At 43.5% G+C, this 26,748-nt stretch overlaps 1 protein-coding gene across 39 annotated transcripts in view; it reads right to left on the bottom strand.

Annotated features, from left to right (window-relative positions):
• The window catches only part of CLASP2 (cytoplasmic linker associated protein 2), a 135,388-nt gene that overhangs the window by 102,700 nt on the left and 5,940 nt on the right, over positions 1-26,748 (bottom strand). For 37 of the 39 annotated variants that reach the window (XM_077303100.1, XM_077303102.1, XM_077303110.1 and 34 more), the window contains exons 2-6: positions 21,528-21,606; positions 14,625-14,728; positions 8,830-8,921; positions 8,493-8,568; positions 7,361-7,458 (exon numbers count right to left, since the gene is read on the bottom strand). In XM_077303100.1, the coding sequence (XP_077159215.1) occupies positions 7,361-7,458; positions 8,493-8,568; positions 8,830-8,921; positions 14,625-14,728; positions 21,528-21,606 (449 nt within the window). Of the gene's footprint in view, positions 1-7,360; positions 7,459-8,492; positions 8,569-8,829; positions 8,922-9,368; positions 9,581-9,622; positions 9,749-14,624; positions 14,729-21,527; positions 21,607-26,748 lie in introns of those variants that run through there. The other 2 variants (XM_077303137.1, XM_077303138.1) reach the window with 2 other exon arrangements.

Below are 26,748 nucleotides of genomic sequence, written 5' to 3'. Positions count from 1 at the left end.
CGGGAGCCGGCAGAAGATGGCTACCCTTGCCGGGGTGGGGCCCTGCTGCCTTCTCACCGCCGCGCCCGGGGAACCCTCGGCAAGATGGCTGCCGCCGCAGCGCTGGGGCCCTGCAGCTTTCTCCCGCACGTTGCGGATGCCTCGCCTGGACAAGCCCCGAAGACGTCCGCTCCCACTCCCGCGGAGCCGCCACAAGGTCAGCGGAGCGTCTTCCCCGGTGCCTGGGGAGCTTTTTTCCGGAACGAGGGGGGGAGAAAACAGCTCCCCAGGCCCCTAGCGCCCGCTGAATTTTGGTTTCAGCGGGCTCTACTACTAGTATATCAATAAAACTGCAAAAGCTGAGGGCCCACTTTCATAGGCTTCAGAAGACACTTTTGAGTCACAACCCACAGGTTGAGAAACATGGCTATATAGAATATATGTGCTATCAGCATGCTTTAGTGCATGAGTTTCTCAGTGAGACTGCTTCCTCCCCCGCCCCCAAAAGGCTCTGGGTAAGAAGCTTAAAAAAAGGTCAATACATTCTTTATTCCAATTAGGGTATGCTTATATGTTCTTAACTGCTTTTATCTCCAATTATTATCTCATACGCAAATAACTCAGAAATTATTAGATTACTTAAAGTTTTAACTAAATCACAGATTATTGGCTACTGAATACAGGCTACTGACCCTGAAACAAATAAAGGTTTAAAACTGAATACCTATGGATTTTGGCCAAAACATCTATTTTGCAGCGTCACACTATTTACTTTAATTTAATTTCCACATCAGTTTTTTGGATGGATATTATGCTTTCTCATTTTCTATAGACTGGTAAAAAGGACAAGCCACTTAGTACACGTCTATTTGATTCTGTTGAAAACAACATTCATAACTACGCAGTTTTCCTTTAGATATCTCCAAACACATCTCTCCCATGAGCTGTCAAATGGTATTTGGTGGCATGCAAAACTAATGACCTGATAACTTGATTACTGTAATTTGCTTGGGTTTAGTTTAATGTAGTGTAAAGCCATCTAATCATATTCAAAAGAGTCTACAACTGATTAGATACAGTTATGTTCTTAGTAGGCATTTCTACAACTGAATAGATACCAACAGTTATACTACTTCTCAGACAACAGGATATGAGTATAAACTTTTTTTCCCCTGTCAATTTGCAATCACCGTATGGTGTACCTGGGCTGGAGATGCTCAGAGGTAGCTTGCCACTGCCTATCCCTGTGTTGCAACCCTGGACTTCTCTGATAGTCCCTCATCCAGGGCCAGCCATACTTAGCTTCCAAGATCTGACAAGTTCAGGCTCTCCAGGTTAGATATTATTTACTACAACAATGCAAATATGCAGACTTAAATCATTCCTTTCAAATAGGCATCTGGAGTTGTAAAGTTTATTATCTTACTCCAAGAGCTACTGTTGGAGAGTCCCTCATCACTATGGTCACAATTATACTTTTTAAAAAAGTTATTCCTCTGGCTAACTGATTTTCATCAGGTAATCTTTAATTTATTTTCATAGGTAGGGCTGTGCGCTTCAGCCACCGTAGCAGCTGTTCGAGCCCGAAGCAGCCAGTGCCGTAGCATGGCAACCCAGCACCACCCCTCCTCCCCGCACCTGCATGTGTACGCAGACTGGCATGCCGGTGCCACCCCTCCCTCCTGCGGCCCAGCACTGGTTGCTTTGGGCTCGAACAGCTGCTTTGGCGTCCAAAGCGTACAACCTTACGTAGTGGGCAGCTTGAACTCATTTTGCATCTTGGATGCAGCTATGGATAGGTTGGAATATAAACAAATTTTGTGACATGTTTCTGGAAGCCAAACTTGCAATATTTATGCCAACAGATAGCCTACAAGATTTATAGACAAAGAGCTGGTTTTTATACACAAATGGAAACAAACCATGTTTTTATTTAACAGAAACTAAAGTCTGTAACACGGTAAACTGTATTGTGTGGAATGCTCCAGTTTATAAATTTAAACTGGATCTCAACTTCACTCCTAGCAGTTACAAACATGGACAGTCAATGTACTGTAACATTAAACATTTATACTCAAATCTCAATTATAAAAGATGCTGTGGCAATTGTTCTCAAAAGTCCCACCTCCCACCCAGGGCTCTGAACAAATCCTTGAGAATTTGGCCTCATGCCAATTCAAGTGTCTGTCAGCCAACAAGAGCCAATGGAACCCCCTGGAATGCCACAATATTGGAATGGGTGAGCAACAGTTTAAGCAATAAATAATAATAACAATAATCTCATTTTTATAACCCACATATCGTATATACTTGAGTGTAAGCCAAGGCATCTAATTTTAACACAAAAAACTGGGAAAACTTACTAAGCTGAGGGTAGGAAATGCAGCAGCTACTCGTAAATTTACATTAATTGAGGCATCAGTAGGTTAAATGTTTTTGAATATTTATTTCAAAGAAAAGCAGTAAACTAGCTCTGTAAGTGCAAAAGAGCAGTAAACTAGCTCTGTAAGGTCAACAAGAACAATATGGTATCAACAATAACTTTAAAAGTGCAAAACCTTAGCTCAATCAGCAACCAAGCAAAAACACAAGAGTTAAAATCCTTCAAAACTGGATTCCTCATCATCATCTGTATGTCCAAACAGAGGTTCAGCTGTAACTGGTGTGAGGTTATCAGCATAGACTGAGTTTGCAGTCATCACCATCACTGCTGTCGTTCTCATACAAAGCGCTGCTTTCACTGCCATCGATAGCATCAGAAAGCAAGGGGGGAGTGTCACATGGACACCTTCCTCCTTCTCCTCAGCAGGATTATCACATGAACCTACCCTATTGACCTACAGCTACCAAACTTGGAGAATGGACAACACTAACTACAACTACGGTCCCCCCACCCTGGACAAAACACTAAAATAAAGATCTGTAAAACTGGACACTGAAAGATAGAACTGTAAAAATCAACTTTTAAAAGGAACAACCCCAAGAAGAAAAGCCAAACAATGCTGCCCCTCAGATAAAAGAAGAAACACTAGGAGAAAGAAACAGTAAATCCCAAAGCACTCCCTAAACCCACCCCACCGACAGAAACAAAAAAAAAACAGTTTGGAAGACGTGATTAGGAAGAGGAAGAAGAAAAGTGAAGGCAAGAGGAAAAAAAGATCAGAGTCCTTCAGTCAAACATTTGATGTCCTACAAGCTGCCAGAGCAAGATCAACTTGCAATACATTTGCTAAATGCATTGCAATGATTGGCTGGTTGGCGTTCCACAGTCTGAGCAGGCTGTTTAAAAGAATTTATTTCAATTACCGTTTATACTCAAGAATAAGCTAGCAAAATACTCATCCTTTTGACTGGTAGGATATGTGGATACTGTTAAAAAGGGTGTGTGTGAGAGAAACGCTGAAATAGTCAAGCAGAACAGTCTTTTTACCAACCCCAACTACTGGCAAACAAAATAACCCTTTGTACAAAATGGCCATGACTTTTGTGCCCACAAGCAAGAACTTAAAGTCATTAAGTCAATAAAAATAATTCCCACAGGTATATACACACACAGAAATCATGCTTGGCCTGTTTTTATGATGCATTAGGCAGGTGCAAAATCTATGTCTGGTGTATATGTATACTTTATACACAGACTGCCCTTAGATGTTTATACCAGCTTAATACATCACACACACAGGTCAAGCATAATTTCCATCCGTGCAACCTGAAAATAATTTCCAAGGAGTGTTAATTCCTTTACAGAAAACCCTCAAACACCCACTACCAGATGCCAGCAGCACTAACAGGCTTTTTGTTAAAGCACAAAAATCCATTTGTTGTAAATAAATTGTCTTTGTGCAGTAACTTGATGGCATTTAGGAGCTGCCAATAATTTTTTTTTCATTTTAACCCCAAGCTGAAATATATTCTCCTGCCAAGAGGGAGTCAAGCAGTACTGTGCCAGGTCTCTAATTTCTACTATAGTCAAGAGTAAAATCAGCCAGAAATGAGATATAATTTTTTTTACCAACTGTGTCAGTCAGCTGGAAGATGTACAGAAGCATTCCAGCAAAGCCCACACCTGAACATGTTCTCCATCGCTGAAGGACTTCTGATACGCTAATGCAGCCTTTTTCTGGTATTCAAGTAGGTTTGTGGGTAGGGATAGGTGATACTTCATATAAGTGAAGTGCTTTTACTGATCTAAGTAGATCTTTGGTTCACAGGCCATGTAAGGGTATTTTCTAACTTACTTCATGATTACAGAGGACCATGGAAACAACCCTAGAATTTTAAAAACAGACAATAATGCAACTAACTCTAAGATCTTTTCTGAACAAACAGGTATAATTTCCATACATGAATGTACAAGACAGATTGTTACTGTCTTGCACCCTCATTCAGAATGTACATGGCTGACTGATACTGGCTTTGTTACTGGGCAATTCAGTGGCTCCATCTTTTAAAAGGTCAGCATTTATCAGGAAAACTGTGATATTTTAGAACAGAAGGCAGGTTATTGAGGTTTTAAAACAATACATTCCCTTGTACTGGAATACAACATACATATCTGAACATGCACGATGAATTACTTAGAACACTAGATATTATTATTAACTGCTGAATCAGGACCTACAGGTATCCATGACTTAAGACAGGTCTTAAAATAGATTTAAGACAGCATCTTGACCCACTATTTTTTATTATTGTTGTTAATTTAAGAGAGTTTGTCTTTAAAAAAAAAACAAAACCTAAAAATACTCAAAGGTAGTACCCAAATGCAACAGAAGATAGAAAGAAATCAGTCTTTTCCTGTATAAGACAGACTGGAACAACTACAAAAGGTCAGAAAGAAAGTCTAGCGTGTCCTCACCTAACATATCAAATGACTTTCATGTTGAACGTTTGCATGGCACCTGCAATTGAAGCAGTGCTCTTCAACTGGTGTGGGGGGTAGGGAAGCATTCACAACTCACCCTAGAGTTGGTTGCAGGAGTTCCACAATCACCATTTTATTACATTTTATTTTATTGGTGCACCCATGTGTGCGGGTCTGAGACAGTGAGGGACAGTGTTGGTCACTAAGACAGTGTTGGTCAGACAGGGGAAACAGTCACAATTGTATTGCTTCAGTGCATGAGAGGTCTGCAAATGGGGAAGCACTGGGTTATTTCTAAATCATATGTGTACTAGGAATATTCACATTAAAGAACAAGCCATCTCCTTCTGAGAAATGCTAGTTATACTATTCTGCAGTCAATGCCCATGCACCATGTACAGATTTTGTCTGTACATGCCTAGAAATCCATGCTGCTAAAAGCAAGCCACAGCTGACACTTCTTTGCTAGCACAGATAGTGCAGCAGGCACCTGGGGCACCCATAAACAGCAAGGGAAGAGAACTGCTGACATTAATGCACCGCGGGACGGGGGGGAAAGAAGGATTCACTTCAGGCACAGAGAGCTCACAGGGAAGAAGAATGTCAGGATTAATGGGCACCCCTTCTAACGTGCTATTCTCTGTTAACTGTCTGGAACTGAAGCCACTTCTATTGTCACCACCATCCTTCAAAACTGAGAGAAGAGGAAGAAGAGGAAGAGGAAGAAGAAGAAGCAGCAGCAGCAGCAGGAGGATCAGGAGGAGGTTCTTATATGCTGCTTTTCTCTACCCGAAGGAGTCTCAAAGTGGCTTACAGTCGCCTAACCTTTCCTCTCCCCACCACAGACACCCTGTGAGGTAGGTGAGGCTAAGAGAGCCCTGATATTACTGCTCGGTCAGAACAGGTTTCTCAGTGCTGTGGCAAGCCCAGGGTCACCCAGCTGGTTGCATGTGGGGGAGTGCAAAATTAAAGCCAGCTCGTCAGATTAGAAGACCGCACTCCTAACCATTACATCAAGATGGAAAGGGATTGGGAATACGTGGCCTGAAGGACGTTTGCCATGAAGAACTACTTGCAAGTAGGGTTGGGTGCTTCGGCGCCCAAAGCGTCCAACTCTACTTGCAAGTCTGGTGACAACCTTTGATAATTGGCTTAAGCCTTAAGCCATCACATCTGCATAAGTAGCCTTCCTCTACTCCTAAGTAGAAGAATGAGGGGATAAGTGAGTTGACACCAGTTATACTGAATTCTGTGGCGCAGAGTGATACGGCAGCCGACATGCTGTCTGATGCTCTGCCCATGAGGCTGGGAGTTCGATCCCAGCAGCTGGCTCAAAGTTGACTCAGCCTTCCATCCTTCCGAGGTCAGTAAAATGAGTACCCAGCTTGTTTGCTGGGGGGTAAACAGTAATGACTGGGGAAGGCACTGGCAAACCACCCTGTATTGAGTCTGCCATGAAAAAGCTAGAGCAGGGGTAGTCAACCTGTGGTCCTCCAGAGGTCCATGGACTACAATTCCCAGGAGCCCCTGCCAGCTTTTGCTGGCAGGGGCTCATGGGAATGGTAGTCCATAAACATCTGGAGGACCACAGGTTGACTACCTCTGCGCTACAGGGCATCACCCCAAGGGTCAGACATGACCCGGTGCTTGCACAGGGGATACCTTTACCTTTATACTGAATTTAAGCACAGCGTATGAGAATGTTAGATCAGGGAAAGCAGAGACCTAGATTCAGATCCTTCTTTAGTCATGAAGCTTGCTGGTTTATTTGGAGCCATTCACTCTCAGCTCAACATACCTCATGTGAGGTTGCAAGAGGAGCAAATTGAACCCTATATATCACTCTGAGCTCCCTAGAGCAAGAGCTCTATAAAGATACTACACAGAATAGACCAACTTGGTGATGAAAGACAGATAACATTGTGCATTGTTAGAAGTGTTTTATTATTTCTTCAGTTTCACAGCTGAGGCTGGAACTACCTGAGGTAGTGCCAGACTGTTGGTAGCTCACAAGGTTCAGATAAAGCTTTTTGTTCTCTCACTCACAGATGAAAGTGAGAGAGAAAGCTAGTGCTCTGAGAGACAGATCCATTGTTAGAGAAATCAGTGTTTCACTACATTCTGGTACATAACTGAACACTGTTGAAAATAATCCGTATCATTACCAGAACTGCTATGGGAGGTAGAGTGGGAAACAGAAAGAAAGAAGAGCTGGTTCTGAGAACCTCATATCTTTATTGGACAATAAAGCCCAAAGATGGCTTATTTAGTGCCCAAAAAAAGCAACCACAACCGTTCTCTGTCAGAGTGCTATTGTTATTTTTATTCTATATGCTCACTTGACTTCTGTTCCCATTTCTGAACAGCAACATCATATTTGCACTACAATTTTGATTTTAGTTTTGCAAAGATTTGATGAAGTGATCAGATAAATTCATGCACATATAACCACAGCAAAACAAACAAACAAAAAAAAAAACAATTAGTAGCCCAGTGGAATGGATACCAAGAACTTACCTTGCAGAAGGAATTCCTCTCTTGTTGAGGTCTGCCCTTACTTTCTCCCCTATGTGTCTATAAATCTCCACAACGGCCAATATCGCAGCATCTCTCACCTGCAAATATCAGGGCAAGCATAAAACCTTTGAAGAATATATATAGGCATGAAAATGGATGTGCTGTACTTAGTTTTTTCTGTTAGCTGTTTACCAGTGATGCTTACTTGAAATAGTAAAAAAAAAAAGGGGGAGGGAGAGGGGGAGAAGCAGGTTTGGAACAAGGCTACATTGGCTACATTAATACCAGGTCTTTACAAACACAATGAACAATGAAAGCAGGTGGAAAGAAGGTTCTATAATTACAACTCCGGAGATGCCAAAAGACTTCTTTTGAAAAGAAAAATGCACCTTCTCTGATACCCTGTGCAACACTGAGCTACATGAAACAACAATGATTCACAGTCAAAGTCAGTTTCCTCATTATGACTGTTGCTGGCTGAGCTACATGGCTTTTCACCAGTTCATCCACTACATTTGTGTTCATATTAACTTCTACTTTCATATTCACTCCTAATTTTAAAAACGCAAATTCTGTTAAAAAAAAAAAAAGATCTTCATACATGTTGCCCATTCCTGCCTTGAGTCTACATTTCTGACTTTATGTACAAAAGCATCATCACTGGCATTTTAGGTTCAATAAAGGAGCTTTACCGTGTCCTCAGTACCTTGCACCCTTCTCTTCCATGTTTTTATTATTTGATTTCTGTAATCCTAAAATATTATAACATAGTTTACAGAAAGCTAAACTTGAGGAGACTTCTATGCTAAGGGTTTCTAGAGAAGGTTGCCTTCCTACTCCCTTCTTATGGTGACAGATATTGGAGCTGAGACAGATGGCATCTTCTACTTGTGTATGGAAGGGAATTCAACCTCTTGGGCCAGGTTTGGAAGAACTCACTAAACGCCTTCCACCATCAAAAACTTGACTGATTACATTTATTAGCTGCCCCCTGTCCAGAGAGATTTAGGGTGGCTCACAATATAAATTACATAAGAAATTATATAAACTCACTACAGGAGCAAGACCAAGTAGGAAATGCAAACAGTAAACAATTAGAACATATGAGTTTCCTGTGAACAATAATCCATACCTGGCTGTTGGAGTCTCCAAACAAGTTGCATAAGTGTGGCACCAATTTGCTGAGAACTAAGGATTGTGCACCATAGCTAGAAAAGTAAAAACAAAGTGTCATTTTCTCTCCTTATAAAAATATCAGCAAATGACAATACAAAACAGTATCAGTACCTATTCCTTATGATCTTTGGAAGTTTTTTGTAAATTCCAGGATCAGAGTTTAAAGTGAATAATTATGATTCCCCCTCTCCCAATTTTAAAAATCCGCTACATTAGAGGGAAAGAACATGCACCAGCAGATAGAGAAAAATACTCATTTTAGCAGATTATTTCCATATGATTAACACACATACTTGTTTAAGGTTGCGATGAGACACAGACACACTTCTTCTCGTGACCGATAGTTCTTGTGCTTAAAGCCAGCAGCAAGGCGATCCCAAATGTACTATTAAAAATAAGAAAGTAGGCAAATTATTGAAAGAAGATACATATTCTGTAATGTCAATGTTCATGATAAACACATAGCAGCAGCTATAAATTGACCCTGCAATTGAATATTATGTGAATGTTTAAAACACATCTTGGGACAAAAAGTTTAAATTAGACTATCATAGATCTATCCCCAATTTTTTTATATTAATAATATTAGAACACACAACACTTCTACTGAAGTAGACCAAAATCTTGGTCAGAGATTCTTTACATTATTCAGTAAATGCAAAGACAAAATTATAGTAAATATAAAGGCTTAGATCAATATTGCTCCCATTTATTCCCTCCTCACTGAAAAAAAAAATCTTCCAGTTTTTACTTCCAAATGCCCCTCCGACTGTTGAATCTCTTAAAACTGATTCTTAAAAAAAACAAAAAACAGTGTATTTGCATTGCACACTTATGCTCCTGCTATTTGTCCTCCAAATTTCAATGTTGCGTCTGATCTTCAGTGAGCCTCTGTGACGATTTCTGGATCTTTCTTGCATTACGAATGTCTTGAGCTACACTCATTTGCTCTTGTGCATGTTCTGCTTCCCATCTTTCATATGCCTTTATTCAATCCTTTCTTGCTTTATCTTTATAAATTCTTGACCTCCACGGAGCGCTAAAGTTCTACATCAGAACTGCCAATAAAGGGAACTTGAAGCTTACAAGACTGGATTTGCAATGCTATTTCAAAGCAAGCAGGCTCCAACTGCAATTCTCTTCAGCTGCAATGCTGCCATTCTCAGCCGTTCAGCAGGCATTCAGGAGAAAGGTTGCTTAGCAACAGCTGCACAGTGAGCAATAGCACATTTCCCAGACTGCAGCATTTTATGATTTAGACCCTCCCAGTATTCAAGTCATGCTGTAGCATGACCAAAATAGACTGTGTCGTATGACTGAATTCATTAATTTATTTTTACTTTTTTTTAAAGCACGGATGCATTTCACAATTAAAATATTTTAAACAATTCTGAAACATTTTGCTGGAACCTCTGAGGGGAGATGGTATTTTTGTTTTAGCGTAGGGTTCTCAATATCAAGATCTTAAATTCAGCATGGCTCTCAAGACACTAGCAACATGTTCAGTGTAAGAAAGGGCTTCATTTAGTAGGCAATGGATTTTAAATTGATGGTTTCTTGTTCTTTAGAACTACTAGGCTGGATCAAGTCCAGCTGGATTCTATACAGGCAAAGCATTTGGCAAGAAGAGAACACAATATTTTAGGATACTATCATGCTTTTTTGGGAAGTGACAGCGGGAGAGCAAGATGAAAATAAAAATAAGAATAACAATTCAGTAAGCTCCCTGGAAATGCACAACTGGATAGACCAATTTATTAACCATGATTCTTCAAGGAGCAAGGTTTAGAACCAAATGCTTCTATCTTCCCCCTTCCCTCCTATTTTGTGTAGAACTATTTCATAGCCTTAACCATGGTTAAGTGTTAAATCAGTGGTTCTAAACCTTCCTAATGCTGCAAACCTTTAATACAGTTCCTCATGTTGTAGTGACCCCCAGCCATAAAATTATGCAAGTGTTCTTTCACAAAAATTAATTCAAAACTGACCAATGGCATGAAGATCCATTGTCCATGAATGTATATAAATTGGCGGGTACCTGCAGCAGGTGAAGCAACAGTGGCGGCATCCCCGTCCCCCACCCGCCAAGCTGCTTGTCCTGCCATGACCCCTGTGAAAGGGTTGTTCAACTCCCAAAGGGGTCCCGATCCCCAGGTTGAGGACCACTGGATTAAATTGTTACTCCTTTAACTAGCTGAAACCAGAACTAAAAGCTAGCCTTTGATAATTAACAAAGGTTCTTAGCAGTGCCTCTTTAATCATGGATACAGCCCAAACGATGGTTGGAGAAATTTCATGACAGCAGCATCCCCATAGGCCCCTTAATAATTGCTGAAATTCAGTAATTTATTTATGTGCAGCATCCATGCAGCCTTTGGCAAAAACCTTTCAACATAGATTAATGGCACAGCACTGACAAGAAGATAAAATTTGCCCTAAAAAACTTGGTAGCCCACATCTTGCTTTTGGCAAAGATGGAAGAGAAATTTTAATTAATTTATTTAGCCATGAAGTAGCATGTTTCATGAGATATTTCTAGAAGTACGCTGACCTTTGGAACTCTCAACAGTGTTACCATGTAGACTGCTGCTATGTCTTTAGGGACACAATTAAATTCTTAGCCCCATCAGGTGTTGCTGGAGAGATGAGGGATGCAAATATTGCAAGAGAACAGGGATCAAGAATGGGAGCATGAAGCTGACTGATGCAGCTTGCATTTACACAGGGAAAACCAGAGCAATAAACTGAGGCCAAACAAAGGCAAGCCTGTCAAACAAAATGCTCAATTGTAAGAAAATATTTGTCCCACAATTTTGCATGGCAGAAATTAAGATAACAGATATGAATACAACACTTGTAGTCCACATGCAAGCAAAAATTTAGAAAACTTTAATGGAAATGTTTTGGTCATTTTATTATTTTTCTCTATGGAGTCTTTTTAGCCTTCCCCTAGAAAACGCTAGAGGGCGTCACCCCAAGGGTCACACATGACTCGGTGTTTGCACAGGGATACCTTTACCTTTAGAATTATTTACAGTACTAGTAATCAAGCCCGCTGCAGCTAAATGCAGCGGGCGCTAGGGACTCACTGTGGGTGGGTGCTCCGGCGGCGGCGTTCTTCCGGCGGCGGTGGCGGCAGTCCAATGGGGCGGTGGCTGCCCTGGGCGGCGTTCTTTCGGCGTCAGGCCGCCAGGTAGGGAGCCCCTGGCAGCCGCGCTTCACGCGACTGCCGGGAGCTCCCTCGGGCGGTGGCCTGACGCGGCGAGAGGCGCAAAGCGCCTCTCGCCGCGTCAGGCCGGGAGCAACTGCGAGCAGCGCTGCGTGCGGCTCGCAGTTGCTGGGGCTGGGAAGCCCACCTCTTCTGCTGCTGTTGCTGCTGTTAAAACGGCGCAGGCCAGGGAGGCAGGGCGGCGCTGCCGTTCCAGAGCCAGCATCTTTCATCCCGACGCACCCTCGGGGGGCTTGAACCCGCTTTCCCTTTGCGGGGTTGCAGGCGCCCAGCCCTCCGCGGCGCTTCCTTCTGGCCTCGGCTGCCAGCCATCGCAGGCGATTCGGAGCCCCGCCATCTCTGCCCGCAAGAGCGCCCCCTCCCCGCCCTGAAGCCCACCTTCCCGGAGCAAGCGAGGCCAGGCCACCTTCCAGCCACGCCTTTCCCCCGAGGGACGCGCAGGAGGGCAGGGACGCCCACGTGACACTCCTCCCCGTCTCTTGGCACGGCGCGACCCTTCCTCCTACCCCCCCTTCAAAGGCTCCATCACTTGAGCACGCCAAGGGAAGTGGGGGGCAGACGACGGACGTGCTTATCCAGCAACTCTCTGGGAACATCGGAGCTCTCGTCAGTCATCGTGGCCCTTTGGCTGGGGGTTTATTGGCCGTGCTCGGCTGCGCAGGTGGGTGTGTTGATTGCTGGTGACAATGACGGGCTTCTTCGCCACGCACGCGTAGATGTAGAAAAATAATCCCAAAAATGCTCTTTACAAAAAATAGAGCGCTCTGGCAAGAGGAAGGTCCGGAGGGGGAGCAGAAAGAGGAAAGTCCCGGCGCTGCTGCTGCCGCCGCCCTCCCCTTCGGGCGGGGGGGGGGATGGAGAGAGGGGGGTCTCCCTTCCGAGCTTATTGCTACATGACGCGTCAGGCCGCCAGGCAGGGAGCCCCCGGCAGCCGCACTTCGCGCGACTGCCGGGGGCTCCCTCGGGCGGCGGCCTGATGCGACGAGAGGCGCTTCGCGCCTCTCGCCGCGTCAGGCCGGGAGCAACTGCAAGCCGCGCTGCGCGCGGCTCGCAGTTGCTGGGGCTGGGAATCGGAGGGACCAATCCAATTGGTCCCTCCAATTGTCTGTCGTGAGGAAGGGTCCAATCCGGCATCCCAAAGAGGTAGAAATGTGTCAGGCTCATGATCTAACCATACCTCATAAAAAGGCACTAGATTTATAAATGCTTGTTTTCCATGGAGGTATGGGCTGCTTGCCTACTCCTGCAACATGTTGCTTAAGTTTCATGGTTGACAGCATGTCATCCAGGAGGGTCCAATCCGGACCCTTCCTCATCACGGACAAATCCCACCTAGCAAGCCCTTAACCATTTATTTAGTCCATGGCGCCCGCGGCGCCACGGGCAGTTTAAAGATATTACTAGTATAAAAATATTTCTGGCATAAATCTTCACAGAAATCTGCTCACTAATGTCATTAGAAGAATGTGTACTATGCTTAACTAGATTCTTTTCAGGCTACATTAAGTGGTAATCCTAAACCCAAGAAAATGTGTTCCACAAATTAGTGGGACTTGTTGTTATTGTTGTTATGTGCGAAGTCATGTCCAACCCATCGCGACCCCATGGACAATGATCCTCCAGGCCTTCCTGTCCTCTACCATTCCCCGGAGTCCATTTAAGCTTGCAAAAGTGGGACTTACAGCTAAGTATATTTTCTTAAGATCATTATGTACTGTATACAACCAAGCTGCTGAGGAAGCTGCATATTTTATTGGTTGCAGGCCAAATAAAGTTCAAGATTTGGTATTAACCTTTAGGGTCATTTGTGATCTGGGCCCCTCATGGACTGCCTATCTCCTTATGCCCCTGCAGGGCTTTGTGCTCTGTGGGTATGAATTTGTTGGAGGTTCCCAGCCCAAGGGTGGGGGGGGGGGTTCGCCTGGCCTCAACCATGGCCAGGGCCTTCTCTGTCCTGGCCCCTACCTAGGGAATGAGCTCCCAGGAAAGCTGTGGGTCCTGTCGGAACTTTCTAAGTTCTTCCACCAGGTTTTTGGTTGAGGCCAGGGATGTGAGATCATCAGGCTCCCTCTGAGATGGTCCCCCTGAAACACTTCTATCAGAAGGTCTGTTGAGCCTGTGGAAGGGAGCTGGTTGCCATCAGGGGTGATCATAATTGGGGTTTTAAAGATTGTTTATGGGATTTTATTATGGGGAGATTTTTTGTGAACTGCCACGTGCCATTTGGGAGTGGCAGTATAGAAATAGAAATTAAAAAATAAATAAAGCCATATACTGCAGAACTATTATTTTACGACTAGTAGTAAAGCCCATCTTAAAAACGGGTAAGGAGTCAGGTGCCCCCCCCCCAGCAGCTAGATTGCTGGGGAGAGTGGCATGGAGTGCACCCAGTTGCCCATTTTTGCTGGTGCTAATTGTTAAGAGAGCCTCTTGTGGCGCAGGGTGGTAAGTCAGCCGACATGCTGTCTGAAGCTCTGACCATGAGGCTGGGAGTTCTATTCCGGTAGCTGGTTGATTCAAGGTTGATTCAGCCTTCCATCCTTCCGAGGTTGGTAAAATTAGTAACCAGCTTGCTGGGGGGTAGAACAGTAATGACTGGGAAAGGGAATGGCAAACCACCCTGTATTGAGTCTGCCAAGAAAACGCTAGAGGGCGTCACCCCAAGGGTCAGACATGACTCGGTGCTTGCACAGGGGATACCTTTACCTTAATTGTCAAGAAGTGACGAGAAAAACTACATTTTCTGAAATTCCTTCTAATCAACCTCCCACAATTACAAGATTTTATATCTAACAAAGCATAAACATATACGGAATCTTCCAGAAACATACTTCCAGAAACATGCTTCCAGAAACATACCATTGGTTGAGCTGCCTGATCCATTAGCTTCAAAGCAAGATTCTGTGCTTGTTCCCGTACCTGGTCTTTGGCATCTCCCATTCGATCCATCAACACTGGAATAACTAGAGGGGAGAAATTATGAAGTACAAAGTTACACCTTCAGGTTCACAGGCACTTTGATCCAACTTCTCTAGAGGCAACTGAGGCAGCTACATTGGCTGCCAATTGCTGCCCGGATCCAGTTCAAGGTTTTGGTATTAAACTTTAAGGCCCTACGCGGTCTGGGACCCGCATATCTGAGGGACCACCTGTCGCCCTATGCCCCCCATAGGGCCACTAATTTGTTGGTCTTTCCCGGCCCCAGGAAAGTGTGGCTGGCCTCGACTAGGGCCTGGTCCTTTTTGGTCCTGGCCCCTACCTAGTGGGATGAGCTCCTGTAGGAGCTATGGGCCCTGTGGGAGCTCCCAACATTCCGTAGAGCCTGCAAAATGGATCTCTTCCACCAGATTTATGGTTGAGGCCAACGCGACAAAGATATGCATGGCCCCCCTTCCAGGATAATGTGTATGGTGGCTATGGGTTCCATCTGCCCCCTCTTCCCTTCTCCCTCTATGAGATTTCCAGGAGGGGGGAGACTGTGGTTTAAATTGTTTTTTCTGCCGTAAATCTTCTGAATTGTGATTATGGATCTGTGTGTTTTATGTCTGGGGTTTTAATGGGAGTTTTACTGGGGATTTTATTCAGACTATTGTAACCTGCCTTGAGCCACTGAAGCAACAATAACAACAATAATAGTAGCAGCAGCAGCAGCAGAAGCAGAAGCAGAAGAAGCAGAAGAAGATTCCCACCCTTATTTTATCTTAACAGCTACTAATACTTTTCAGCCAGCTACAGTTTCTTTGTTCTCTGCCATCTAACACAAATTAAACCATTATTTGGATGGTGGACATGAAATCATAGCTTGCAGTGATATATTGTGTTTGATATAAATGTTGGAAGGGTTTCAGGAAAGCTGGGAACATATAAGCCCAATACTCTGTCTTAGGTTCATCCACATAAGATTGTTATTGTTTCTGAATGTCTACACATTTCTATTTTGGAACCCCTAGGAAAAGGCCTTCTCAGTTGTGGCACCAAAACTCTGGAACACCCTCTTCAGAGAGATTTGTCTGTCTCCTCCTATTGCTGTTTTCTGCCACCAGATTAATATTTTTTGTTCCATTTTTTGTTCTATAACAATCCCAATAACTGTTGTTCATCTCCCAGGTTTTGGGGTATTACCTTTGCATTTTTATTTCTGTTAAACTATTGTATATAATGCTGAAATGTTTTAATGCATGATGCTCACTACTTAGGGGACTATTTGGGTGGAGAACTAGCATAGAAATATTTCAAATAAAATATTTACTCTGGGAAAGATGCTGTACTCCCAGATGTTCACTTACATCTAGCACATTTTTAGCAACCTTCCCTCCCTCCCAACACTGAGTTATATAACAAAGAAACCTTGTATCCTTTTCGTATTCAATACTAGGCAAATGTATACTAATGCTCTGTTACACAGCAGTAATGCTTGTTCACAATTTGGAATATTAAAGACTCATACCTCAAATCATGAAATAAATATAACTATATAAATATGAGTACATAATACCCAAAATAAGGATTCTGAATACTGGTTCTAAAGCATCCTCTCTTGTAACAAGGCAAATACCTGTGTTCCTGTAGCCTGCTTATACTCAGGAAGCAATGACAGTCTCTTGAGCCCATGTCTCTAGGCTATTCATCTGCCTTGCTGCGAACACAGAAAGACTACATATTTTATTCCCCAAGTCTCCGAGTCAAGGGAGGGGAAAATGCAGCTACACAAGACCAAGGCAAGCAGAAATGAAATGAAGGTTTTACCACTTATCAAAACCAGATGTCCAACTCAGATTAATCAGACTTCACTAGTTAATCTGTTGAAGCCACTACTTTGTTAATAGCAGCGATTATTGCTTTTAGCCCGAGTATAGAAATGACTAGCTCATAGGCAGAAGCTCAAAAATGCAAAAAATATTAAACACGTTTGAAAAAACATACCCTGAATTTAATGATTGTAACTTTGCTATAAATATGGAGAAATCAATCCTCAGCTACTTATTGAAACCATAGAACTCATAATTCTACAATCAAATTACCAGCCATTTTCCCTAACCCTAGGTTTGAGCAACAACACCTATGGCATAAGTTGAATGCATGTTGGATCCTTAAGGTATACATCAACAGGACTAACGACATCAGATCATCAGAGTCCCTGTTCATTCTGGTATCAGCAACAAATCTTGGCAAGGCCTTGAACAAGGCAGCCATCAGTAGATCCATTTGCAGCTGCCTTATTGAAGCATACAAGGCAGCTGGTATAGTGGTCCCATTTGCCATCACTGCTCATTTGCTTAGAAGCACAGCGGCTTCCGCAGCCTTTGCCAATCAAGGATATTTGTAGGGCCACCACCTGGGCCACTCCCTCCACCTTCGTTAGACATTACAAAATTGATAAACTTGAAACAGCAGAGTTGGCCTTCTGCCATAAGGTGATGTCACATATGATGGATAAGAATTAAGTATTTTCCCTCCCTAGGACTGGGACTGCTCTTGGAGGTCCCACCAAGCTGTCCTCCTGACCTTAAGGGGAGAAAGACCATTGATTACTTACCAAGAAGGGTCCTTCTCCTCGTAGGTCAGGAAGACAGCTTGTCCCTACCGTAACTCATTCCATCCATTACATTTTGACAGGAGGAGAAGTCGAGAGATTGAGTACTTAGCTCCAAGCAGTTAGATCAGAATAAGGGTTTGACTGACTCCCAGGCTTCCAAAGTTGAGATGATTACCTAGTATTAATTTTACAGTTAGACTCAATCTTCTATTGGAATTCCCCTTGTTTTCCTTGTTCCTTGCCCTTTGTTGTTATTTAACCAGCGTTCAATCATATGGCTTTGTTAGATTCCTGTTGGAGACTCTTTGAAGTTATTGATTGGCTAGCAGGGGGCGTTTCCCACCAGAAGACAGGAAGTTTTACTTTGACCTGTCTCCCTCAGTGAGAGATCGAAAACACCCACCAAGCTGTCCTCCAGACCTACGAAGAGAAACACCCTTCTTGGTAAGTAATCAATGGTCATTCTATACACACCATATGGGTCCTTCAGGACACTCTCCAACTGTAGAGGGAGCTGGTGTGTGTGTGTGTGGGGGGGGGGGGGAAGTGCTCACATGTAACTTTGCTAGCAGCCAAAAGTGACAGAATACAGAGATTTATTTTTATTTATTAAAATATTTATATACCACCTTTTCCACTGCAAAGGGTCTCAAGACAGCAACATACGCATTTATGTTTCCAAGGAAGATTGGGCAATAATTTTGCTTTAACTTTGGGGTTTTCAGACTGTGAACAGCAATTTGTATATGCCTATATATCACATGATAATTGCTATGTCTGGACATCTCCATCTACAGTGCTTATGCCAAGTTAGATAATGTGCTTCTGTGTACAAGACTACATCTTAGTACACTGAGTCCTACTGGGATTGCCCATGAACTACAATTTTAAAAGCCTCCCTCAACCCCCACCTCTTCCTGTTGCTCTAACTTGCCACTCTAGCAAACTTTCCCCTCCCCTGCACTCAAAGTATATCATACATCACGATAATCCTAGGTCATATTTTAATGCTGCAGTATATAATTTCAAATGTAACTTGCAAGAAATTTATGACTGAATGTTTCTACTGTTTGGATCCAGTGAAAGTACTCCATGTAAGTATATTCCAGAACATTTATATCGACAGCCTGCAAAAGCACCATCCTTGAAGATTCAGACACAGTTCAGCCTCTATGCATACTAACTTTGTGAAACTATTTTTGACTTCATAAAAACTTCCCACCTCCAATTCACGTATTTTTGGTTGGCTGTAGTAATCACGCAAGCCTGAATAGCTTTGTTTATATTCCTTACAAAAATGCTTGACGGTTTTCTATTAATGACTACGTTGTACTAATCCTTCCTCAGTGCTTGCAGTAACTTCAATGGAAACAAAATGGGGAGAAATCCACTTTAACTGAGCTAACAATCCCAGGGACATTATGTAAGTGCCAAACAAAAGAGAAGAATTCCACATATACCCGCAGACATGCAGAACAAACACTGAACTTTTCAGCACTGCTTTTACATGAGTCAAAAGTTTAATCCTAGAATAATGAGCTTGAAAGGTACTTAGATGTCGTAAGTGATCTTACATGACCAAAATCATGCTGCGATCTAATCTGAATTATATTAGTTTGCCAATGGGAAAGGTGCCATAATTTCTTTGTATCTTATTTCAAAGTAGCAACTACCATTTTCACACAACAACAGCTTGCTTCAACGATCAAATCAAAACTAATCTCTGCACTAACAAGACACACACAATAACAACATTTATGAAGGCATTGTTGTGGCTGAAAAAATTATGTGTGCATAGTCACTTTAAAATGTTATGCTGGCATGAAACACTTCTTTGAAACCAAACCAGCCAAAACTTATTAAAAGCACAAGCCAAAGACCATGATGCCTTGTAGAAAGTGCTATATGAATGCACACAATTTGCACCTGGGATCTCCATCAATGTGGGATGAAAGTGTGGTAACAGATATGATTTCAGGAGACCCTAAAATATAGAGATAAAGTACTATTTTACTTTCTGCCCAGGAAGAACTAAAGTCAGGGACAGCAAAAAGGAGTACTAGCTCAAGGCTTATGCTTTTTTCACGCTTCTGACGGAACTAAAATTTTAATAATTACACGTGCCATTTGACCATAAAATTGATAGTAATCTTCATAGGCACAGACTGCCATCTTACAGTAGAAAAGGACAAATTCAGATGTCATCAATTTACATTTGGAGAGTTCTCACGGTTTCGAGATAGGTGATTCATCAAGCACCACATTCCTCTTCAAAATTAACAAAAGGGCTCAGGCATTTGTTTTTTGCTTCCAGGTATCAATACCAGAATGCATAATGTAGTATGAGGAACTAGGAGTCTGCTTCGTGGGGGATTTGGATAGGCTTGGTAAGGATACAGCGATCCCTTCTCATGCCATCTAGCTAACATGAAAATGAGGCCCTGACACTTTTTTAGGAAAGGGATCAAGGATTCCTCAGTCAGGAGTTCACAATGCTGCTGCTGCCCACATTCACCTGGACTCATTCTGTACATGGAGAATAATGCACTTTCAGTGTGCTTTTGCAGCTGGATTTTCCTGTGCAGAACAGGAAGATCTACTTCCAAGGTGCATTGATGGTGCATTAACCCAAGGGTGCAGAATGGGCCCTGGAATCCAGATCACATCAGAGCAGTAGCTAGAAAATATGCTGATTTGCTGCTGGGATCCAATAGCTCAGCCCAAGGAAAACTAATTAGTTAAGTGGCACCAAGGAGATACAGTACTAATGAAGTCAATATAATTACTTCCAGGATTAAAAGGAATTGGTTCTCACCATAATTTCCAAAGTAAAGGATTTTAGCAGAGACAGAGTTGGGCCATTCTGCATTCAGAGAAAACAGTCAATGACAATTTTCAGTTGAATACCAACGTTCAAGTTGTGTGAAATGTCATTTTTATAATTCTAGCAAACTGTTGTAAATGTTTTCCCAGACCATTTCCCATTCCTGCTTGACTAGTCTGATATCTGTTTTTAACCAATGAGGAAATTGCTTGTCTCCTCTTAATAACTCATTTCGAATCAAAGGACAAGACTGCGCAGAGCCTGTGCCACAGCTATTTGAACTGTGGCTCTGAAGAATGAGATACACTCTTAGGCCAGACCTGACAACAAACAGAAAATGAACAATTTTTTTCTCAGACATTCCTTTGAAGGTAATTAAGGGACTTTTGAAAATCAGAAGCCTCCAAAAAGCATATGCAGCTTGCAGCATGCACTTTGAAAAGAGGATGTTCACTGTGGCCTATTATTCACGGCCACTGAAACGGCGGCATGGAGAACGCAGAGGAGGAAGAAGCAAAGCAAACCAATTACGCACGGGATGGAACGCAACAGCGGCAAAACCCAGAGTATCCGATTATGCATGCGGCTACTCTGGAGCCGCTTCTGGTTGCGCCCTGGTCCCAGGAAGCTCCACTTTCTTCCGCATCTTGCTAACGCGGCTTTTCCGGCGGCATACGTTGACTCTGCGCCTGGTTGCCACCTGCAGCGTGCATAATTGGTGATTTTAGCTGCCGCCATTCCACCCCGAATGCGGACCTTCCACTCCGTGCATAATAGACCTGTGTGTCAATGAGGGATGGCCTGGAGATCAGGTTGCTAAAACCTGAGAAGATACTGTCAAAGGGAGATGGCACACACAGAGGTCCTGACAATACACATCTACTGCCTCTACCTAACCCTGTCATATTAGAAGCATTTTGACTATGATATGCATTTTGGTTGCCAAATGCCAGCCTCTAAACCTGAAGCAGCATTAGGGTAACTAAAACCATACTGTATTATTCTCTAGAATACTACAGTCAGCTAACACAATGTCCGTGTACTTTACTGTATCCAAAACCAAAATGTGACTCTATTTTAAGAAGAAGACGACCTGGTTCTTATATGCCGCTTATCTCTACCAGAAGGATGCTCAAAGCAGCTTACAATCGCCTTCCCTTTCCTCTCCCGACAACAGACACCCTGTGAGATGGGTGAGGCTGAGAGAGCCCTGACATCATTGCTTGGTCAGAACAGTTTTATTAGTGCTGTGGCGAGCCCAAGGTCACCAAGCTGGCTGCATGTGGGGGAGTGCAGAATTGAACCCGGCATGCCAGATTAGAGGTCCACACTCCTAACCACTACACCAAACTGGAAATTATTAACTATACATCTTTAAAGAGAGTATTTTAAAACCACTCACCAGTTCCTATATAAGATTTGAAGCGTCCCGCCAATCTGTCAACAAAGGCACCTAGAAGATCTAATCCAAGTAATGACACCTATGGAAATAATAAGAAATGTTAAAAATGTAGGCTCACATGATAACTTTACACATCAGTAAGGTTCACATAACTATAACCATTTAGGACCAAAAATCAGACAGTAATTCTAACCAATGCTACCTTTGATCCATCTGTACAGATTATAGCAAAATGAAGAACATGTATATCATTGCATACAAACTGGAGCATGTCCAGAGGAGGGCAAAAAAGATTGTGAGGGGTTTGGAGACCAAGACATATGAAGAAAAGTTGGGGGAGCTAGACATATGAAGGAGACTACTGAGAGGGGATCTGATAATCATCTTCTTTAAAAGGGTGCCATATAGAGGATGGAGCAGAGTTGTTCTCTCTTGCCCCAGAGGGAAGGACCAGAACGAATGGGATGAAATTAATTCAAAAGAAATTCCGTCTAAACATCTGGAGGAAGTTCCTGACAGAGCGGTTTCTCAGTGGAACAGCCTTCCTCAGGAGGGGGTGGGGTTCTCCACCTTTGGAAATTTTTAAACAGTGGCTAGATAGCCATCTGACGGAGAGGCTGATTCTGTGAAGGCTCAAGAGGGTGGCAGGTTACAGTGGATGAGCAATAGGGATGTGAGTGTCCTGCATGGTGCTGGGGATTGGACTACATGACCCATGAGGTCCCTTCCAACTCTATTATTCTATGATTCTATGATTTAGCTCGCACCTACTTCTGTCATTCAGTCACATAGCATGGTAGAAACATTATGGAGAATAGTGCTTGGTCTCACGTCCACAATTCCAAACTCTGGAGAATTTAAACAATTTGGGGATGGGGGGTTCTGAAAGCAGTCTTTACATGCTAAGAATTTAAAGCAGATTTGAGATAAATATATGTACTTGCTTATATTATAATATGAAGCAGACTTCACTAGCACCATGCCAATATCAAGATGTCTATCTATGCTAGAATATAACTAGGCCGGAGATGGCAAAACTCTGGCCCTCCAGATGTCCATGGACTATAATTCACATGTGCTAGAAGGGGCTCATGGGAATTGTAGTCTATGGATTTGGCTTCCATTCTCAAATATACTTTTTATTTTCAAATACTAGTATTAAAGCCCATTATAAAAATGGGCTTTGAAAGGGGTCCAACAGGGAAGGGGAAGCCCAACGGGTCAGGGGAAGGCACTCCCCCCCGCCGGCTTCCTCCTTGGGCCAGCATCCCATTGGCCCTCAACGCCCTTTGCAGGCCAACGGGCACCGGAAAGCCTCTCCCCGGCTCCGTCCCCGCGCCAGCCTACCACTGGACCTCAAAGACCTGTTGCTATGTCTGCAAAGTGGTGACAGGGCTTCGTGGGTGAAAGGGCACTGGAAAGGCCCCTCCTTGCTCCAGCCTCCTGCTGGGTCACAAAGCCCTGTCACCATTATTATTATTATTAATTATTAATTATTATTATTATTATTATTATTATTATTATTATTATATTATTATATGAGGCGGCGAAAGGACTTTGTGGGCCAACAGGCGCTGGAAAGGCCCCTCCCTCGCCGGCTCCCTTCCCGCGCCAGCCTCCCACTTGGAGGCACATCCACGGCAGCCAGCAAGCCTCTGGCACCAAGGCCAGGTGAACGCCTTGCCACCAGGCAGGCTGGTAGTGAGCAGCTGAAGTGGCGGCAGCCTGTTGGAGTCTTGCTGGCCACCATGGATGCAGCGCTGAGCCCATCGCCCAGCCAACCTGTGTGGCTGCCGCCTCCGAGCCCGTACTGCCCATCCAGCCGCGCAGCAACAGCCAGGCCACCCCATGGAGGCCGGGTCCAGTGTGGGGGAAGTGCGCGAGCCATGGAAGTGCCCTCCTCGCTGTCCAGGAACCCTATGGTGGCGAGGCTGTACGGGCGGTTTGTGGAGGCGGGCACTCTAGGGGCTGGCCCAGCTTTGCTGGGCACATGTGGATTGGCCTGCTGGAGCGGTGGAAGTGCAGGCCAGACTGTGGGTTCCTGTCCTGGCCACCGCTGCCCAGAAGACCCTTTCTCAAATATTAAGAGGAACCTGTGATAAGGGCTAGTGTGTTTCTGTATTGCTCAGATTATGCAGATATTGCATCACAAGGCATTTTAATTTCCCCACAACCCATCTTTATTGCATGTCCTCTAATTTAGAACTACAGAAGGCATTTTGAGCTTTGCTCTGTAATTTGAGCACAATATCACGATTTGAACAGCCTACCCTGTCCTTGAACAAGCAGAAAGCAGAGGTTATTTGGAAATATGACTGCAGAGACTATTGCAAAAACCTAATTGAGGTGATAAAATAGTAGGGAATTTGGAAGAATTTAGCATTGCACCTGTGCATGCCAACAGAATGCACACTTTTTTGGATTATACATAAACCAAGTGTTCCTTAGTTTTTTAATCAAACATAAGTTTTATTTCTTTTTAATAGCAGATGGAACATTTCAGATAAGCATACCATGTATATTTATGTCTGCACAAAACAGCCATTTTTAGTGGGAAAATACTGAACCATGAATGTACTTTTCAAACACTACAGGACTCTGTGTAAAGCACTACACACAACATGTCTGCATCATGATAAACAAAACCATCATAAGTGAAAATTTTGCAGAGCAGAGCTGGTTAAACTGTATTCTTCTATATAAGCAATTTCACTTTTGGACACCAGGGCTGCCACTGCTGAAGGCACACAGGGAACATTGTGACAAGTATGCTCTGGGAAAGGAAAGAAACTGGAACCAGGCAAAAAGTGGGACCAAGCAAGTTAAGTGGAGGATGAAAAAAGCACTGGAACACCTATACTGATATAGAAGAAGAAAGGGAGGGGGGAAATAAGAAGAACCTTCTGGTCTTGGAGAAGCTTCAGTAGCTGCATTCTGAAGACGCTGAGAAAACTCAGCAAAAGCTAAGGAAACAGAACTTTGGCCTTCCTATGCCACCTGCTGGCTTTTCAAGAATCAAGAAATAAATCAACTTTCAAAAAGTAACATTGGCCTTTTCTGCACTCACAGCTAACTTTCTATTATGACTGAATTCAAGTTGATATCCCTTTAATTTGAATCCTATGTCTGCATTCTGCACCTTTTTAAAAATCCAGTTCTCTTTTGAGAACTGTGGAATATGTGTTCTGCACCCCAATGAGAAAAAGCAGATACTGCCGCAGCAGTGATTTTTAAGTTTTTGGTGCTGCGTGGTTGGTTGCCCCTTATTGGTCAGTTTCATGCAGGGCATGTGTTTTGAAACAATATCTTCATGCGCCCTCTTGCCCAACTGATACTGAGGTTCAGACTGGGATGTCATCAATATGCCAATGACACCCAGTTCTTCCTCCTGATGGATGTCTGCCCTGATTCACCCCCAGACTCATTAGCCAGGTGCCTGGAAGCAGTGACAGGATGAATCAAGCAGAGCTGTCTGAAACTCAATACTTCAAAGACAGAGGCCCTATGGTATAGTAGGAAGGGTCCCAGTGAGGAATCATGATTGCCCTGCCTGGATGCGGTGCAACTATCAGTGGCACACTCAGCCAGGAACTTGAGCATGATCTTTGATACCTCCCTCTCATTGGAGGAACAGGTCACAAGAGTAGCATGGCTACCATTCTTCCACCTGCATCATGCTAAGCTACTAGTGCCCTACCTGACCCCAGAATACCTAGTCACAATGATCCATGCACACCTCTAGGCTTGAATTCTGCAACTCACTCTATGCAAGCCTACCCTTATCCCTGATTCGGAAATCCCAGCTGTTACAGGATGCAGCAGCCAGGGTCCTCACAGGAACACCCTGGAAGGCCCACATCCAGCCCACTATCCAACAGCTGTACTGGCTACCAGTTGAATGCCAAATCAGACTTAAAGTCCTGGTAATAATCCTCAATGCCACACGCTCCCTTCCCCACTTTATTAAGATTGAAGCTCCCTTCCCCACTTTATTAAAAAGAAAGAGGCACTTTGCTCCTAAGGAGACATCAAGGCTGGCATGCAGGCATCCAATTGTAGGTGACTTTTAAAGTGTCCCTCCAGGCTGTTGCCAAGACACATGCTGGAAAAAGACCTCTGCCGTAATCTCCCCCCCCCCCCCCGCACAGAGCACCCCTCTTGCAATAGCCATTCTCAACCAAAGGCACACAGCTCTTTAAACAGCACGCTTACACACATACACACCTAATATACAAAACTTTCCCTGGTAATTTTTTTTCAACCAGGGATCTGAGTAAATGCAGCTCATATAATCTGCTTTTACAATTTCAAAAAGCATGCCCAGAACAAAACTCACCAATAAGGAGAGATCAATCACATCACATTAAATTATGTGGGCACTTGAGGAGTGGCCTCTGAGAAGTGACAAGGTGTGTGTGTGTGGGGGGGAATCTGAGGGAACTGTTACACTTTTGAATTACCTTCACCTTGAGAGTGAAGCAAGTGAGGAAATGGAATACAATCACTCTAAGAAAATATGGGAAAACAGCGAAAAGAGCACTGAAAGGAGGAAAATCCTTGCAGAATGAAAAAGAAAACCCAGTGCACGTGCACGATGAAAGTGGGGTGAAATGCAGAATGAAAAAGAAAACCTAATAGGAATGCAGAGTATAAATCTCCTCCTTTGCTTCTGGGCAGGCTGCTCAGTGTGACATGAACATGTATCTTCCTATCTGTTTACAGAAGTGGGTAGGCAACATTTACATGCAACTCAATTTATTCACAACAAGCTCAACCTGCATGCATGGATTAGCCTGTTGTTACTGGGTTACCACCTATGCAATTATCTAGAATATGTCACAAACTATTCTGCTTATGCTACCAGGAAGAAATATATTTCTTATGCTTCAATTTCAGGGAGGAGGACAAAATAGAACTCACGAATGTCTCTTCCTAGAATAAAGACTACAGTAGTTCTGTGTCATGGTTCTAAGAACATAAGGCCATGCTGGATCAGACCAGCACTCCATCCAGTCCAGCATTCTCTTTCACACAATGAATAAACAGGTGCCTTGAAGGGCCATCACCTTTCCCAGTGACGGCTTTTAGCAATGGTCCTACTGTCTCTGGATGTAGAGGCTTCTCTTTAATCATGGTTGGTAAACACTGACTGACCTTTTCCTTCACGAATCTGTCTAAGCTCTCTCCCTACAGCAGAACAACAAATCCCAGACATGAGGTC

This window comes from Paroedura picta, chromosome 11 (assembly GCF_049243985.1).
Source record: "Paroedura picta isolate Pp20150507F chromosome 11, Ppicta_v3.0, whole genome shotgun sequence".
Classification (NCBI taxonomy): Eukaryota; Metazoa; Chordata; class Lepidosauria; order Squamata; family Gekkonidae; genus Paroedura; species Paroedura picta.
This window is presented reverse-complemented; position numbering and strand designations above follow the sequence as displayed.